The sequence below is a fragment of the Sceloporus occidentalis genome, unplaced genomic scaffold (genome assembly GCF_023333645.1).
Source record: "Sceloporus occidentalis isolate IW3139 unplaced genomic scaffold, rSceOcc1.0.p SCAF_5, whole genome shotgun sequence".
NCBI lineage: Eukaryota > Metazoa > Chordata > Lepidosauria > Squamata > Phrynosomatidae > Sceloporus > Sceloporus occidentalis.
In genome coordinates this window covers 118,806,892-118,823,549 of record NW_028316985.1, presented here as the reverse complement: position 1 = coordinate 118,823,549, position 16,658 = coordinate 118,806,892, and the positions used below count along the sequence as shown (strand labels likewise).

Sequence of the window (16,658 nt, the reverse complement as noted above, 5' to 3'; positions counted from 1 at the left end):
TTGTGGCTCTCCATATGCCACTAGGCTGCAACTTCCATCATTTTCCACCACTGCTTATTCTGGCTGGGCTGGTGAGAGTTTCAGTCTCACAAGATCCAAAGATCCACACATTCATCACTTACCAGAACTGAAAACGTTCTTTCCTTTTTTCCTGTATTTGCACACAGTGTTCCTCTCAATACATCAAACCAACCACCCCTTTTGAAAAGCTGCCAGGGCTTATCTGCAACATCATTCAACTGTGTGTTGAGCATAACCATCAGACACATCCTGGTCAGAGGGAGAGTCAGGGAAAAGAGCCTCAGGCAAGTTTTCAACTGTTTTATTTAACTCTCAAACAATCAAAGTCATGAATTAGTCTCCCCATGTCCCACCATAAGATAGTTTTGACTATTTGTATGACTCTTGTAGCCTGATCTTATGCTACATAAAGTTACAGAGGTAGTACATCACAGGCTGCTTCTGTTTTTCATATGTACTATATCCCTTCTCAATTTGTTATTTAATTGCATTCGCTCCTGGTGTGAGCCAGTTATTTACTTTTTGATATCGCGCTACAAGAACAACTGAGGGCAAAACATTGGTGGTTCTGTTTGGGGCACTGCCACTAAAGTTAAAGGAAGTTTGGCAATTGTAATCCCAGGATCTAATTTCTACTCTATATTCTTCTTGGCTTTGGCAGCAAATCTGATGTATTACAGACTGCATATCTTCTCTGAGTGAAAGTCTTCTTAAATTCAGAATACATTTTAAAATGCCTCATTAAGATCAATTTACAGAAGGGAAGTTATGTTAAACTGTCACAGCAAAAATAGCAGAAAATCTTATGGATTGGTTCCACAAAACGCTTATGCCTAAATAAATGTGTTAATCTAAAAGGTGCCACAAGACTCTATGTTACTTTCCTTACATTGGAATTTATCAAAGACCCACACTGATGTAAATGCCCACTTAGGCTGAAGATGCTCTACAGAAATAATGTAGTTTCACACTGCTTTAATTGCCATGGCTCAATGCTATGAAATTCTTGGATCTGTAGTGTTATAACATATCTAGCCTTCTCTATTAGAGACTTCCAGTGCAAATCCTAGGATTCCACGGCAGCATGGAACCACGGCAGTTACAATGATGTCAAACTACATTAATTCTGCAGTGCAGATTCAGCCTAAAAGTAATCTGGGCAAGTGGCACTTTCTCAAGAGAGAAGGAAGGCAATGGCAAACCTCCTTTGAATAAATCTTACCTGTTACAGGGTCACTATATGTCAGATTCAATTTGAAGGCACGTAACAATAGCACTCTTCAGGACTGCCGAGTTTAGGATGAAAGGGATGACCCATGAGAGATTTTGCTAAGGATACCTTCCTACTCATTTTTCAGGCTCTGATTCAAATTTAAATGAGTAACCAAAAGAGACTGAAATGAAACCAGGGTCCCTAATAAACTGACTGTGTAAGTTTATCTCTCCTTTGGGGTGGACTTTAAACAAACCCTTGAAATTTGTTTTCAAGCCTGAGCTGAGATTTTTCTGGCACTCCTATCTGCCAAACAAACTAGAGCAACCTAAAAGGGGCAGAGATGCCAGACTCAAACAAAAGAGAGCCAGTGTGGATAGAGCCCAATATTTAACGGGAGCAAGTGTGGGTCATTTGATATCTGGATAGGTGCTCAACATATTGGGGAAATGTCAAAGCCCTTCTTCCTCTTTTACCAGGGCCCTGATCCAGATCAGCAGTCCCATACTTATTTCCTGTCAAAAATTTAAAACACCCTCACTCAAGAGGCAAATCATATGACTAATGCAAGCCACACTTTGACACTTACATGCTTCTCTGGCACACTACAGGATAAACATATATATTTAAATCATACATATTTATTTCTATTAATTAGGAAGAAGAGCCATCATGATTTGAATGTTGCACTATGACCAGGGTTTGAACCCCTAGTCAGTCATAGAAACCCACTGGGTGACATTTGGGCAATTCACACTCTCTCAGCCTCAGAGGAAGACAAAGGCAAAACCCCTCTGAACAAATCTTGAAAAGAAAACTCTAGGATAGTTTGCCTTAAGGTTGCTGTAAGTCAGAAACGACTAGAAGGCACATAACAACAATTAGAAAGGCAAATAAATTGGCAATAAATGTAATGTAAGTTGTCTCAATGGTGCTGAAGCAATGACTATTGAGATGCAAAAGAAAAAGTCACTTCTTTAAGCTCTCTTGGAATCTCTTTTGCTGGTATCTGAACAGCACTTAATAAAGTAATGAAATTAGAGATTTAAAGCAGTTAATGGCTGATTATTGACAAGAGGATGGAACTATGCAAAACAGCTTAATGAAACATTCAATAATTAATTTGTTCTAGATGAAGCAGTTAGCAATATATATCCATTAGCATTTTCTTTTTATGCATCAGGGGATAATTAAGAACAATTGAGTGCATCAAAAAAGCCCCTGTAAAACAAGCCTCAGAATGTGGCACTGTGAGGGCAAAACACTTGCTAGCACTGGCCCAAGTTTGGATAACATTGTTAACTGTACCCTTTTGATTGCAATGATGCTCTCAGTGTTGCATCTGGACTAGGAAACATCCATTCAAAACCTTGCTCATCCATGAAGTGTATAATGTTGCCATCTTAGATCAATCATTATCCTTTACCCAGTGGGAATCCTTTTGTATTCTCTAATATTTTGAATTAACCCCTAGAAGCCTCAGAAGAATGCTAAGGGACTGTGGGAATTGTAGTCCAAATGAAAAGAAGGGCTAAATGTTCCCTACCCATGGGTCAGCCTGATCTAATTACTGTAAGGATAACATGGGCAGCCCTTGAAAAAAACCTTGGATACAAAAATAATACTAAAAATCTGTATATACTCATGTACAAATCGTCTTTAGGTATAAGTCAAGGGCAAGTTTCAGGATCAAATCATGGATTTTGATTATGACCCATGGATAAGTCAAGAGGAAAACTTAGGAGGCTATAACAAAGGATGAAAAGGGGGAAACATCACTTTTGCCCCTCCTTCTCTGGATCTCTCCTGACCACCTAATACCACTTCCCTGGGGCTGGAGGACAGGTTTTAACATCGGATTGGAAAGGGGAGTTTCTTTGATGGAAGAGAAGGCTTTAAAATCAGACTGGGAAACTCTCTCTCTCTCACACACACACTCCTGCCTCAAGGCATGAAGAGTGGGGAATCATGGCGGTGCTCCTTTTAGGACCTTTCCAACCAGTATTAGTGTGAGAAGTAGCATGACAGATGCACTGAGAAGATTCATACTAAATCAGATATCTACAAAAATGTTTACACCAGGTGAGTTTCACCAGCTGCTATTTCTAAGAATGTGATATAGGTGCAGTACAGACTGCCCCGAAATGGAGGCCTGCAGTCACCCATTTTACCTCGGGAGGGATGCTGCAGCTGCCAAACATGCAGTGTCCCTCCACAGTAAAAAGAACCTGGTTCTTCCAGGTTCTTTTTGCACCTCCCGGGTTACGTCATGACGCACTCGTGACGTAAGCGACGTGGGGAAGCTGCACGTTACTTATGCCAAGATGGCGGCCCCTGTCCGCACATCGTAGGGTTCCGAACCGTGCAGTTGCTGCGCGGTCTGGAACCCTACTATCACCGCTGCCACACCACATTTGGGCCGTCTGTCTCGGTCCATAGTTATATTTGTTGCCCCAGTCCTCAGCTATGATGGCTGGAGTGGTTATAATGGCAAAATAGTGTCTTTGGCTCCTAAAGAAAGGTGGGGATATACCACATCAGAAAGCTGCCACCATCTATTTTATCAACAACAGGGGTACCAAGAAAACTTCAAACCATGGCTTTCCAATGAGAAAGCATCTTTGGATCAGCTGGATCAATAATTGCTCTTTTCTCAGGCCAGCCTTGGAACTCTTCCTAGTTAATTCCACAACACCCCAGACTGCTGTCAACAAGCAAAACATAAAAATAAAACAAAATACAGGAATCCAGTGGCCTCAAGGGCCTGGTGAGACTTCCCATTCGTCTTCCCTAGCCAGTGTGAACTAGCTGTGCTGGGGTGAGTAAGCAGATCTTCCTTATGAGCCCTTACTGGAGAAACTCAGGATTTCTCCTACAAGTCTCTCCTAATAAAAATGAATTGGCTGACTGTCAATCAGAAGTATCCAAAAGTAAAACCCAATATGACTCCACCATAAATTTAGAAGAGAAAATGTCATATTCTGGAGACTAGGCACCATAGGCATAGTGTATGAACCCAAATTTCTGGAATTCTCAACCTTTTAAAATGACATGAAATATATTCCATGAATTAAAAGTTTTGTATACAGCAAGATATACTTGTTTACAAATATCAAGATTGAACTTAACATTTATAGGACTAGGACATATATAGACATATGATTTTATGGTTTCCAAACAGCAGAACCCTGAAAAATATACATCCCTATGCTCTTCCAGAATCCAGTTTCCTATCAGAATCTGCAAAACATCATTTTAAGAAAAAAGCACATCAAATTAAAACACTATTGATGTCAAAAGGTAAAAGAAAACTAAAACCACTTTTGAGAGAACACGGCATATACTAAACATGAGTTAATACAAAGATGGTGAAAGAAGAAGGTTCTGCAATAATACTGGTAGCAGGCAACAGAAACTGATGGCTAAGAAGTTAATGCTAAGAAGGGAGAAAAGAAATTGGAAACCATAATTTTGAGAGAATACAGAATGTACCATATATACTCAACTATAAGTTGACCTCATGTATAAGTTGAGGGCAAGTTTGGGGGCTAAAACTATGGTTTTTTTATATGGCCCATGTATAAGTTGAAGGCAAAATTTAGGGGCATGTGACAAAGAATTTATAGGATGAAGCAGAGGAAAATGATGCCAAAGAACTTAACAAAATACCAGCAGGCATAACCATTTATGCTCCTACTAAAGGCTGGATGGATGAGAAAGCGGGGGGGGGGGGGGGTGTCAGTGCTTTCAGGACAAATTACACTTTTGCTTTTCACCAAGGGATGGCTCTCTTTTTATAAGGGTTAAAGTACAGTACTTACATTAATGTAAGTCAACTCAGGTTTTTTGGGTCAATTTTTTTGACTAAAATTTCTAGACTTATGCATGAGTATATACAGTATATACAGTAATACTAAACAATGGTTAATGCCAAGAGTGAGAGGGGATCTTATTCCAGAGGAGGAAGAAGGGGAAGACTGCACACACCTGAGGCTTTTCCCAATTTGCAAACCAGGCTTCAGACATTAAGAAACTGTGGCACTTTACTATGCATTGTTTTTGTTAAATGCTATGATCTGTGATGAAGAAATACTATGGGCTGCTCTTTTCTACTTACTGTTGACATAGACACTGAATGCTATAGAGGAGTTGGCATCTGAATTGGACACAAAAAATGTGTAAATGCCTCCTTCTGTTCCTTTCAGTCGAGTAAGGTGAAGCTCACTGGAATATCTACAGCAGGAGAAAGAAGTGCAGCTTTATTACTCATGCTACTCAGAGGTGAAGAGTGTGACTGAGTGTGAGAGTGTGTGTGTGTGTGTGTGAGAGAGAGAGAGAGCGCATTTGTTTGGGAGACTGTGTGAATGAACATATCTGAGAGAAAAAATTAGAAAAAGAGCACTACTGTGTGTGAGAGAGAAAGTGACAAAGTGACAAAATGTCACTCACAGACACAGAGAGAGAGATACTGAAGGTGTGTGAACATGTTGAGTCTGCAGCGATGTCTCAAGTACTGGGCAATGATAGGACAGGCGAAGAAAGAAGTAGTTGCAGCTTGGGTTGCCGCCAGAGGCCACAATCCAGCAAACTTCCCTCCTACTCCTCCCTCAGGCAGATGTGGCTGCTCCTTGCCTTCCTCCTCCCCTCCAGGACAGAAAAAAAGTTGGGAAGAGAAGGGGGGAAATCAGGGCCTCCAAGTCTTGTGCTCCCCTTGAACAACTCTTGTGCACATAACACACACCCTGCTAGAGTCCTGCTCCACTGTTTGAGAATAACTGGATTAAGCCACAGCAATTAATAGTTATTATTATAATTAGTATTATTATTACCACCATTTATTTATAGAGTGCTTTAAACTTTACACAGCATTTTACATAGCAAAGTGATTTCAAACTGCTATGACTGTACATTGTGGATACACCCTGTAGCTCCCCATATGTCTAATGTGAATGTATATATGGCCATGTACCAAAGCACAATAACATCCAAAATTCAAAACAGTGGCGGTATATAGACTGCCCAAAAAGGGCGGTCTGCCCACACCTTGTTTTACTGCGCGAGGGAGCCGTAGCAGACAAACCGTGCGACTCCCTCGCGCAGCAAAAAGAACCCACAAAAAACAGGTTCTTTCTGCATCCCCATAAGGACGTTGCAGTGCACCAATGGCACACTTGTGATGTCCTTATGGGGGCATGATGTGTGGACACTAAGCATTCGTTGCGTCAAAATGGCGGAGCCCGTGTGTATAGGGTGCCGCAATTTTGACACCCTCGTCATGTGCTGGGGATAAGCCCAGTATGGGTGGTGTGCCCTCAGCCAACCCCTAGCACGTGACAGGGGCGCCGCAAAGGCCCATCTGGATTGGGCCAGTGATACCTTTTTGGGGCACTCTGCTTCTAAAGAGTAGAAGCCTAGGGCCATTTCACACTACACAATTATGCCACAACAGTTCCACTTTTGCTGCCATGACTAATCCTGAGGTCTATAGTTTGGTTATGCAATACAGTGGGCCTTATGCGGGGGATCATTCCAGACCCCCCACGTAAGGCAAAATGCATATGCTCGAGCCCCATTTGATATACTGGGGTTCGTGCTTGCGGCATGGCCGCTGTGCAGTTTCAGTGTAAGCTGAAAGCCGCAAATAGTGCAACCATATATGGCTCGGGTGCACTGTACAGCTTTCTGACAGAGAATTCGAAGTACACCCCCCCAAAAACCTGGAAATCCCAGGATTCCATACAATGGAACTGTGAAAATTAAAGTGGGATCATAGAGCTACAACTGTGTGGTGTGAAAGGGCCTCAGGAATTTTCAGACAAAGGAAACAGTGTATTGGAGCTTAGTTTAGTCATTCAAGAAGGTTCACTAGTGATCCAAAAATTGGCTGCAGCCACTCATTCCTAACAATTATTTTAGCTCTCAAAAAAAAAAAAAAAAAAAAAGTCAGCATTGTCCCTTGGGCTCTGGCATAACACTGTTCTGGAACTAAGGGCCCGAGCAGACAAGCCAAAATAAAGCTGCTTCGGGTCACTTTGAAGGTATGCTGTTTAAATGACACACACATCTTAAGAGCCCAGAAGCCATGCTCCAGTCCTAAGGACTAGAATGCAACTTTGGCGCAACTTCTGGCCTCTTAAGATGTGTGTGTCATTTAAACAGCACACCTCCAAAGTGACCTGAAGCAGCTTTATTTTGGCCTGTCTGTTTGGGCCCTATGATAAGTATGGGACTCACAGATGTTGTGGGATGTATAAGTATTTGTCAGCTAGACTGATCCTATTGCTACTCTTACTTCTGTAAAAGTAAGTAGAATGAAAGAGAGGTCCACTTGTGGGAAGAAACAAAGGGCCAAATCAATTAGGTCTGCAGACTCTTGAGCATTAGAAAAGTAGGGAAGGCTGGACATGTCTTTGCCCTCTCAGTTTTTATACATCATATTTAAAGATTATTGTGAATTGTTATAAAACTTCTATGGTGCCTTCTCTTCTGGAAAAGGGACCCCAACTGCCACAACAAAGCATATTTGGTTGTACCATATTTTTTTACATTACCTGTTTTTGTCTATATTTGTGACTCTCACATAATGATCAGATGAATTTTGCAAGGTGTCATTCATGTACATCCATATTTCGTCTTCTGGTTTGGGATATGCCTCATAGGTCACTATTAAACCCACATTTTCTCCATCATTGACATACACAGTTGTGTTTGTGGAAGTTGATAAACTGACATATCCTTTACCTGGGGGTTGAAATAGGAAACCATTATTTAAAAAAAAAAAATCACTGGAATCTTTCTCAGTTTTTCTCCCTAAGCACATATAATTAAAATCAAGGTCAATGTCAGAAAGTAAATTTACTGGCAAAAGTATGTCATATATTGCAATGTGTAGAAAAGCAAGCCTTATCACTTGAAGGTAAGAGTGAGTGTCAATGACATTTTATTGAATGAAGAGAGCAGTAACTCTTCATGTTTCACAAAAGATTCTTCCCTTCTGTACAGACAATTGTATGGATCCAGCCACTGCTTTCCTTGGGTCGTTCAAATCTATGGAACTTATGGCTCAATTTATGTATCTGCTTATGCATTTACTTTATTTAACTTTGGCCTATATTCAAAATTTAACTTGGTTCACAAAACAAAAACAACTGCATAAATACAATAAAGTTCAATGTAGCATAATAAACCACCCAAATAATAAAACCACCTACAACTAAAAGGTAAAAGAAGCAGCCATAAAATAAAAACCAAAACAGTACAAATTAATAGAAAACCATCTGATCATTTTAAAGTTTTAACTCCACCATTAGGTTAGTGGTTGACAACTAGAATGATGTGACTAACTTTTCCCACTCCTGCTCACTGCAGATTTCTGTTCCTGCCCTAACATACCCTGAAAAGTATCCTAATCCTTAGGAGCAAATTTGGAATGTGAACAGGGCAGATACTGGAGGGAAAGGGAATTGCCTCTTGTCCTAGTTCCACTTGTGGAAGCAGTTCCATCACTGGAACAACCATACAGGACTGTGCTAATTTAATGTGAAATAACACCATCTAAGAAGCAGAGGAAACTGGAGGGGTGGGGGTTGCCGCGAGAAAACCTTTTTGCCAATTATGGATAAAGACATGTTCAAAATGCTCCTGCTAATTACAGCACATGAATATGTTCCTCATCAGTTTAGCACTTATGGTAATTTTAATATTTAAAAAGTACTATGTGTCAGGAATCCAGCACTCTGGGGCAGCTTTTCAGGAAAGCATGTTAATAAACAGCACAACATAAGCACCGTTGATGGCTCTTGACGGAACTAATCTGGAGTGTGTGTTGCAAAACAATGGACCAGGCTTTAAAGTGAACCTGGAAATCAAAGCTTTCACACTAAAATGTGCTCTTTGGACACAATCCAGCATATCTCCAAGTGCAGTTTCTCCCATTCGTTCCTCCCTGCTCAGTTACCAGAGAAGGCTTTATTTCATGGGCTCTCCATTCAGAAAGTAAATAACATGTTAATGCAGGGGGCAAGTTCTTCTCAATCACAGCAACCATTTTATGAGGTTAGACTTTCCAAAAAGGTCCACCAGAGTGGCAGGCAGGCTGCACATCAATTCTGCAGCCTCGAATCCCAAATAGCATTTCTATTTTCTACATTTTTAAAAAAGGACTCTCCTATAAAGCCAGGTGTGTGCCTCCCTGTACCATGTTCTGATCCCACAAAATAAAGTTTTCAGGATACTAAAAGTGACTTCTGGACACTACTTACCGGATATGTTTGACTATAAGTCGACCTCATGTATAAGTTGAGGACAGGATTTGGGGCCAAAATTATGGACCCATGGATAAGTTGAGGGTAAAATTTAGGGGCACGTAACAAAGGATCTATGAAGCAAAGGAAAACAATGCCAAAGAACTTTAAAAATTCCAGCAGGAATATCTGTTTGTGCTCACATTAAATGCTGGATGGATGAGAGAGTAGATGCTTCCAGGTTAATTACACACTTCCCTTTTATCAGGGGATGGTTCTATATATATATATATACACACACACACACACACACACACACACACACACACACGACTTAAAGTACAGTACTTACACTGACCTGTGGATAAGTCGACTAAGATTTCTTGGGTCAATTTTTGACCAAAATTTCTAGACTTATACATGAGTATATACAGTATTTCAGAATGGATATGTTACTGCCTGCAGTGTATCCAGAGGTAAGCTGTAGGTGGAAGGAGATGCTGGACCCACTGCAATTGCCCAACTCTGTTCTATGGTCTTCAGTATGAAAGTACAATCTTATAATCCCTCTCTACCTAGAAGACAGTTTTACTGAGTTTCCGTAAGTAAGCGCAAGGGCTTTTATAGATGAGAGAAAAGTGTGTATCACTGTCTAACTAAAAGATTTTATGTACAGCGCTGTGTAAATTTACAGCGCTTTATAAATAAAGGTTAATAATAATAATAATAATAATAATAACTTTGTGCACTTTTTAAATATGGAAAGATTTGTAAATACTATCAAGTGCTTATGTTAGCACTATTTTCATTTACATCTTTGTGCAACACTTTTATCATGTTTAAGAATATAAGATGAAACTTGCTGGGCAAGGCCATCATTCAGCTTCCACAGTCGATAAGGGAGCATGAGCACATGGTATTTCTACGCATGTGCCACAGCAACTGGTCTTCAGAAGAATGGTGCTTCTAATGCTGTGAGTAATGTTATACCTTTGTAGCTAGTAGCCATTGATAACCATATTCTCCAGTAATGTATCTATCATTGCATTCTGTTTACATTTTATTTTCATTTTGAACTTGGTTTGTACATGACTATATAAAACATCTATGAACACAAAAACAAGCAGTCACTAGGAGGTTTTTCTGCAAGAGTGGGAAGACATAGCTTACAGATGCATACAGTCTTGCACCAACTCACACCACTCAGAAGCATCTGGCTAAAATTCAGGAACATGGCAGTGGCATAAAAGAATTCTATTTTCTGGTTCAAGGATGAAAACAAAGTACATGGGGAATTGTTCCTGTGGAAGCCTCTGAGAAGAGTGATTCTCTTTTAAAACCAAACATGCAGCTCCTACGCAGATTTTTTTTCAACTATGTGCTTTTGTTTTATTTTTACTTCTGTGGCCGATTTTCACCAGTGCACAGTTGAGTGGAAGTGTATATTTCTCAACAGGTTCTGGGGGTGGGGAAGACTTTGGACCAGGACCTGCTGAAGTTGTCCACATCTGATGAATATAACACCCAATTGTGTGCTAGCATTCAGGATTCAGAGTGGTTTACTTAAATGTAAAATACATTTAGCAATCTCAAGGCTTCCAGACTTAATAGTGCATATCACACAAAAGAATACATGCACCACCCTTCACAAAAATCTCTCCTGCCTATAACAAATGGAGCTTTATGTGAAAAACAGAGTATGAAGAAGATATAATGTTCAATATATTTTTAATCCAGTTAGAATTATATTCAATTCAGTATTTTTTTTCAAGTTAGCATTAATGTTCTTTGTAACTTCTGTGTTCATTATAACTCTAACAAAACCTGGATAACTTGTTTTATCTGCATTTCATAAATGCATACAATGTGTATATCACAGCCCGGGTGTGTGCTTTTTGTTCACAATCTTGTTTTCAAGGTTGCTGCTGTATAACTAATATGTTCTTAAGCATAACACTAAAAATAAACAATACATATCTCTAATGATCTTCCTTTTTTCTCCCTTTCACCCTCAATAGGCTGGACAATACATAAAATACATATAGAATCATAGAATCTGGCGCAGAAATATTACACGTCTTCAATGTTACTATTTACCTAGTACTTTCAAGGTTACAGTGACATTCAATGTTCCAAAAGGGTTGCTTCCTTGGCACGTGAATGCTCCAGAATCATTAACTCCCACTGAACGGATGCTCAGCGTTAATTTTCGTTCATATCCATAATCACCCACATTCTTGCTTCTGCTTGTAAGATTCTGTTGGCAAGGGGGGGGAAATTAACATCTAAGATACAGTGTACACAGCATCTTTCCCAGATAAATTAAAAATAGATGTAATTATAACTTCACCATATTAATATTCATAACTTAAAACCAGAATAATAAGCCATCATGACAAACATGTCACTGGAACCTCTCCATACAAAACAACGACATTCTCAAAGCTTTCTCTGGAAGAAAAAAATGTCCTTCATAGAGCACTATGCACGCACGCACACATACACACCCCTTTTTCTGCTTACTTCCTTTCTTTAGATCCACTCCTACATCCTTGGTATTCTGCCTTTTTTCTGGTAATAACTTCATAAGAGGTTTGTCCTTATTCAGATAAATGCAGTCTTTCTCCTTCCAATATTATCTCATCAGCAAGGATACCACTACAGCTTGTTTTCTGCTGTGCCCTTTCAGGTTATTACAAGACATAGGTCACACTGGCAGAGCAAGACTTACAACAGAGCCACTTCACAGCAGTGGGGTGAGACTATACCAGTTTGAAGGAGAAAAGGCTGCCTTGGTTAGCAGCTGCATCACTTAGGACAGGACTTGGGACTAGCCCAGGACATTTTGTTGCCTGAGACAACAGACAAGATGGCACACATCCCTTTCTATATATAGAAGAACTTTACTCTGACATTGGAGGAAGGGGCTGTGTCTTCCACCAAGCTGTAAAGAACAGGTGAGCTTAGGGAATGTAAGGAAGGCCACTTGGCACACATACCTGTATCTTCCAACAACTTGATCCCTTTCCTCGCCCACATCTCTAGTACCTACTATCTCACACTTATTAATAGCAGGACCAGCTCTTTTTTTTTTTTTTTTGTTAACCAACCAGCCCCACAGTCTCAGCAAAGGAAAGATGATGCAACAGTCCCCACAGTGCTGAGGTGACAAAGTAAGGATTTCCAACTGGCGTGAGGTTGCAGGGAGGGAGCATGCATTTCTAAGGCTAGCACCTGATCTATAGCAATAGCAACTACATTTCTATACTGCTTCATACTGAGCTAAGCAGTCTCTAAGCGGTTTACAATGTGTAAGCTAATTGCCCCCAACAAGCTGGGTAGTAATTTTAGTGACTTTGGAAGGATGTTTGGCTGTGAGTGAGTGGCTGCAGTATCAGAATTTAACCATTGCACCACCAGGGCTCCCAACAGAGATTGGGGAGAGGGGTCACTTTTTTGGACTCCAACTCCCAGAATCAATCAATCACCACAATATTCATTCTCCAAAGTAATTTGTTTTTCAAGCTCTACGGTTTTTCTAGTGGATATCAGTTTTACCAGTGTTATCCTACACAGTTTCAAGACAATTTTTTATTGGAATTCTTCATTTCCAGTTCAGAAACTTGCCCATGCCTCATGCAAATATTATTGCTAGGTTTTTATTCACACAAATATGAAAAAGAGAATGCAGGGCCAAAAGGTGCAAAATATGAGCATAAGAAGCCAACAAATGAAAAACCAGTTTTTGAATAAAAAATTTATAATGATCTTGGAAGTATCCCAGAAGTCCCATCTGCAGGGCCCATATCTGACAGTTGCCAATGAGGCTGTGCTTTGAATGGGTGATCTGGAAATTACCATCACACAAAGTACTTAAGAGACTCAAGGTCTGACAGGGGTGTTGGATTAGCAGAGAATGGCATCTAGGACTCTAGAGAGACATTACCCAGGACATATTTTTCCCAAGGCCATGAGATTTATCTAGCATTACAATGCCACGTGAATCTTTTTTCTACCCACACCCCTGTTGCTGATTATGTATTCTAATCACCCCCATTAACAGTGAATTGTACTCAGTAAGGTAAGAAGCACTTTTATTGGGAGGTTTTGTGTCCCATCTCATCCCCTGTCCCTGACTGCCCATGCCAATACCAGGTGCTGTAGGCTAGATTTCAGAGGAAGAAAATGGCAAAACCACCTTTTAGTATTCCTTGTCTAAGAAAATCCTATGAAATTCATAGTGTCACCACAAATCGACAGGCAACTTCTAGGCACATATGACACACATGCGCTCAAATTATAAGACAGGCCACAGATAATCTCTCAATTACTATGATTCTGCAGACTAGAGTTCAATTCCCAGATTGGCCATGAAACCCACTGGATGACATTGAGTAAGTCACATGCTTTCATCCTCAGGGGTAAGCTATGGCAATGTTCCTCTGAACAAATCGTGCCAAGAAAACACCATGATAAAGCTGCCATGAATCTGAAACGACTTAAAGCGACACAACAACGATTCAGAGACAGCTGAATCATTACCTCAAAGGAGCGGCTGCAACAGAAACTGTTTTTCTGCACAGGTGGGGCCCCCTAGAACTATTTTGCAATGATGATTCCTTCTGCCATGTTTCAGTCTCTCTGACACACTTGTTGCTTGCCATTAATGACTTAGGGGCTATACAGACTGCCCCTAAGGGACAGCATGTAGCCACCCCTTTCTTGGCTGGATCAGGGCCGTGGAAAACTCATGTCGCGGCCCCGATCTGGCCTCTAGAGGATGCAAAAAGCAGCGGCAAAAAGCAGCTCCTTTTTGCACCCTTCAAAGGGCACCACAGCCACAGCAACACGGCAGTATGGTGCCCCTTTGGTGCTGCATCATGTGGATGCAGCGTGGAGTCGTGCCATGATGCCACGCACTGTCTAGAATGGCACACAGCTTCGTGATGCCCTGGTGATGGAGTTGGGGCGTCCAGCATCACGACGCTGTGCCCTGACTCTGGCCACGGGTCGGCACAAATTGCCAGTCTGTACAGGGCCTGAGAAACCCAAAGATCATTCCAACCCATGCAGAACTCAGCCAATCAAAGGATTCTCCTTGAAAATAATAGATGATGATGATGATGACGATGAGAGCAGTGATTTCTGAGTTCAACTGCAAGCCTTTTTCATTCCCAGGGTAACCATCACATTAGGAGCATGAAACCGTTTGAATAGTTTTAATCTCTACTACCAAGCCTTGCCGTTCCTGTTAGCCCTAATCTCCCCCCAACTCTGGCCCGCCTCTTTCGATTGAAGGAGGAAAGGGTTAAAAACTGCTGAGACTATTATGAATCAACAAATGACAAACTTCAGGAGTTACAACATCATGACATACAGTCTGGTTTGCTATTGGAACAAGTTAGCAAGGAAATCTAGGGAACTTCAGTATCAGAGATCTAAAGGGTTCAAGTGGGAGAACTATTTGCTTCAGGCCTTCAAGATCCTCATCTTGAATGTCTAGCTCTTTATCTAATTTCTTTTTTTTTAATAGAGAAGCTTTGGTTTTTAATTATATGTACAAGATCAATGTGTAACATTGACATGCAAACTGACAGTTCAGACCCTGAAGCCTAATAATGTTTATTTTAAGAATGCAACTACCAAAATCCCCAAGCCACCATGGCAGCTCTACTTCTCCCCTGATCATCATGTCTAACATACATCTCTGCCTTTATATTGTTTTGCAAAACCTGTGTCACATTCAACACACAGTTGCCTGTTTGGGGGTTGCACGCCCCCTCTGCCTCCTCGCCGGACACCGCTGCCAGAGCCGCGTTTCTGCCGGGCGGCCTCCTCCTGGGGTGTCGGAGGTGCGCAACTGCGCACTGCCCTGGGAGTGCCGCCCATGGACTGGAAAGGGCACCGCTGCGGGACTCTGTTTAGGCTGGCCTTGGCGTTTTGCGGCAGCCGGGAGAGGGCTCTTTAAGGGACATCTGGGGGGAAGGCAAGGAGGAGGCTCACCAGGTGAGAGCGGTGAGCATAAAGCCGGGCGTCCGGAGCTTCCTGCCACGCCCCCTCTGCCTCCTCGCCGGACACCGCTGCCAGAGCCGCGTTTCTGCCGGGCGGCCTCCTCCCGGGGTGTCGGAGGTGCGCAACTGCGCACCGCCCCGGGAGTGCCGCCCACGGACTGGAAAGGGCACCACTGCGGGACTCCGCAGCGCTACCACCGCGCAGCTGCGCAACTCTTATTGGGCTTGGGGAGGGTTTGGGTTAGCCTTAGAGCAGAGGATGCCTGAGGTGGCTAACCTCTGCTCTCTGAACTGCTGGAGAAGGGTGGGGGGAGGTTATGGATGTGGGGGATGCACGGGCTGGGGAGGAAGGGGATAACATCGCTATGAGCGGAGCTCCCATTGAGGTTGTGTGGGGCAGGGGGAGGTATGGCGGTGGGAGAAGGGACTTGCGTTCCAGGGGAAGGCGAGATCGATGCGTCATATCTATCTCTCCTTCCTGTCCCCCTCCCAACCTAAGGGACCTGAGGGTCACTCCAAACCCTGTTGCTGCTCCTGTGCAATGCCAGATCGATCAACAACAAGTCCCACATCCTCCAAGATCTACTGGAGGACCAAAGTTGCGATCTGGCTTGCATTACCGAGACCTGGCTTGGGCCTGAAGGGGATGCTGTGTGGGCTCAGGCCCTGCCTGCCGGGTTCTCGGTGAAGGACCAGCCCAGGTTAGGTGGGCGGGGTGTGTGTGTGGCCTTGATACATAGGAACACCGTGTCCCTCACCAGGAACCACATCCGACAGACGTCCTACATCGAGTGTATTTACCTGACCCTAAAAGCGAGGGACAGTCTAGGGATTCTGTTGGTGTATCGGCCACCCCGTGCGCTAACGGACTCCCTTAACGAGCTGACACAGCTGGTCGCTGAACTGATGCTGGAGACGCCCAGGCTACTTGTCCTGGGCGACTTCAACATCTCCCTCACGGCCAGCTATGTTCCACCCGGTGCAGCTCGTGAATTCATGGATACCATGGCGGCCATGGGCCTGTCCCAGCTGATCTTGGGTCCTACGCATTGTGCGGGTAATACTCTTGATCTGGTCTTCTGTTCGGATGCGGAAAATCCGTGGGTGGAAATAACAAATATTTCCCCCCTGCCATGGACGGATCACTTCCTGGTAGAGGCAAAAATCAAG

General features: G+C 42.4%; 1 protein-coding gene across 1 annotated transcript in view; it reads right to left on the bottom strand.

Annotated features, from left to right (window-relative positions):
• Positions 1 to 16,658, bottom strand: part of KIT (KIT proto-oncogene, receptor tyrosine kinase) — a 105,255-nt gene that overhangs the window by 35,178 nt on the left and 53,419 nt on the right. The window contains exons 5-7 of the mRNA XM_089527220.1: positions 11,575 to 11,734; positions 7,786 to 7,975; positions 5,352 to 5,467 (exon numbers count right to left, since the gene is read on the bottom strand). Of these exons, the coding sequence (XP_089383346.1) occupies positions 5,352 to 5,467; positions 7,786 to 7,975; positions 11,575 to 11,734 (466 nt within the window). The remainder of the gene's footprint in view (positions 1 to 5,351; positions 5,468 to 7,785; positions 7,976 to 11,574; positions 11,735 to 16,658) is intronic.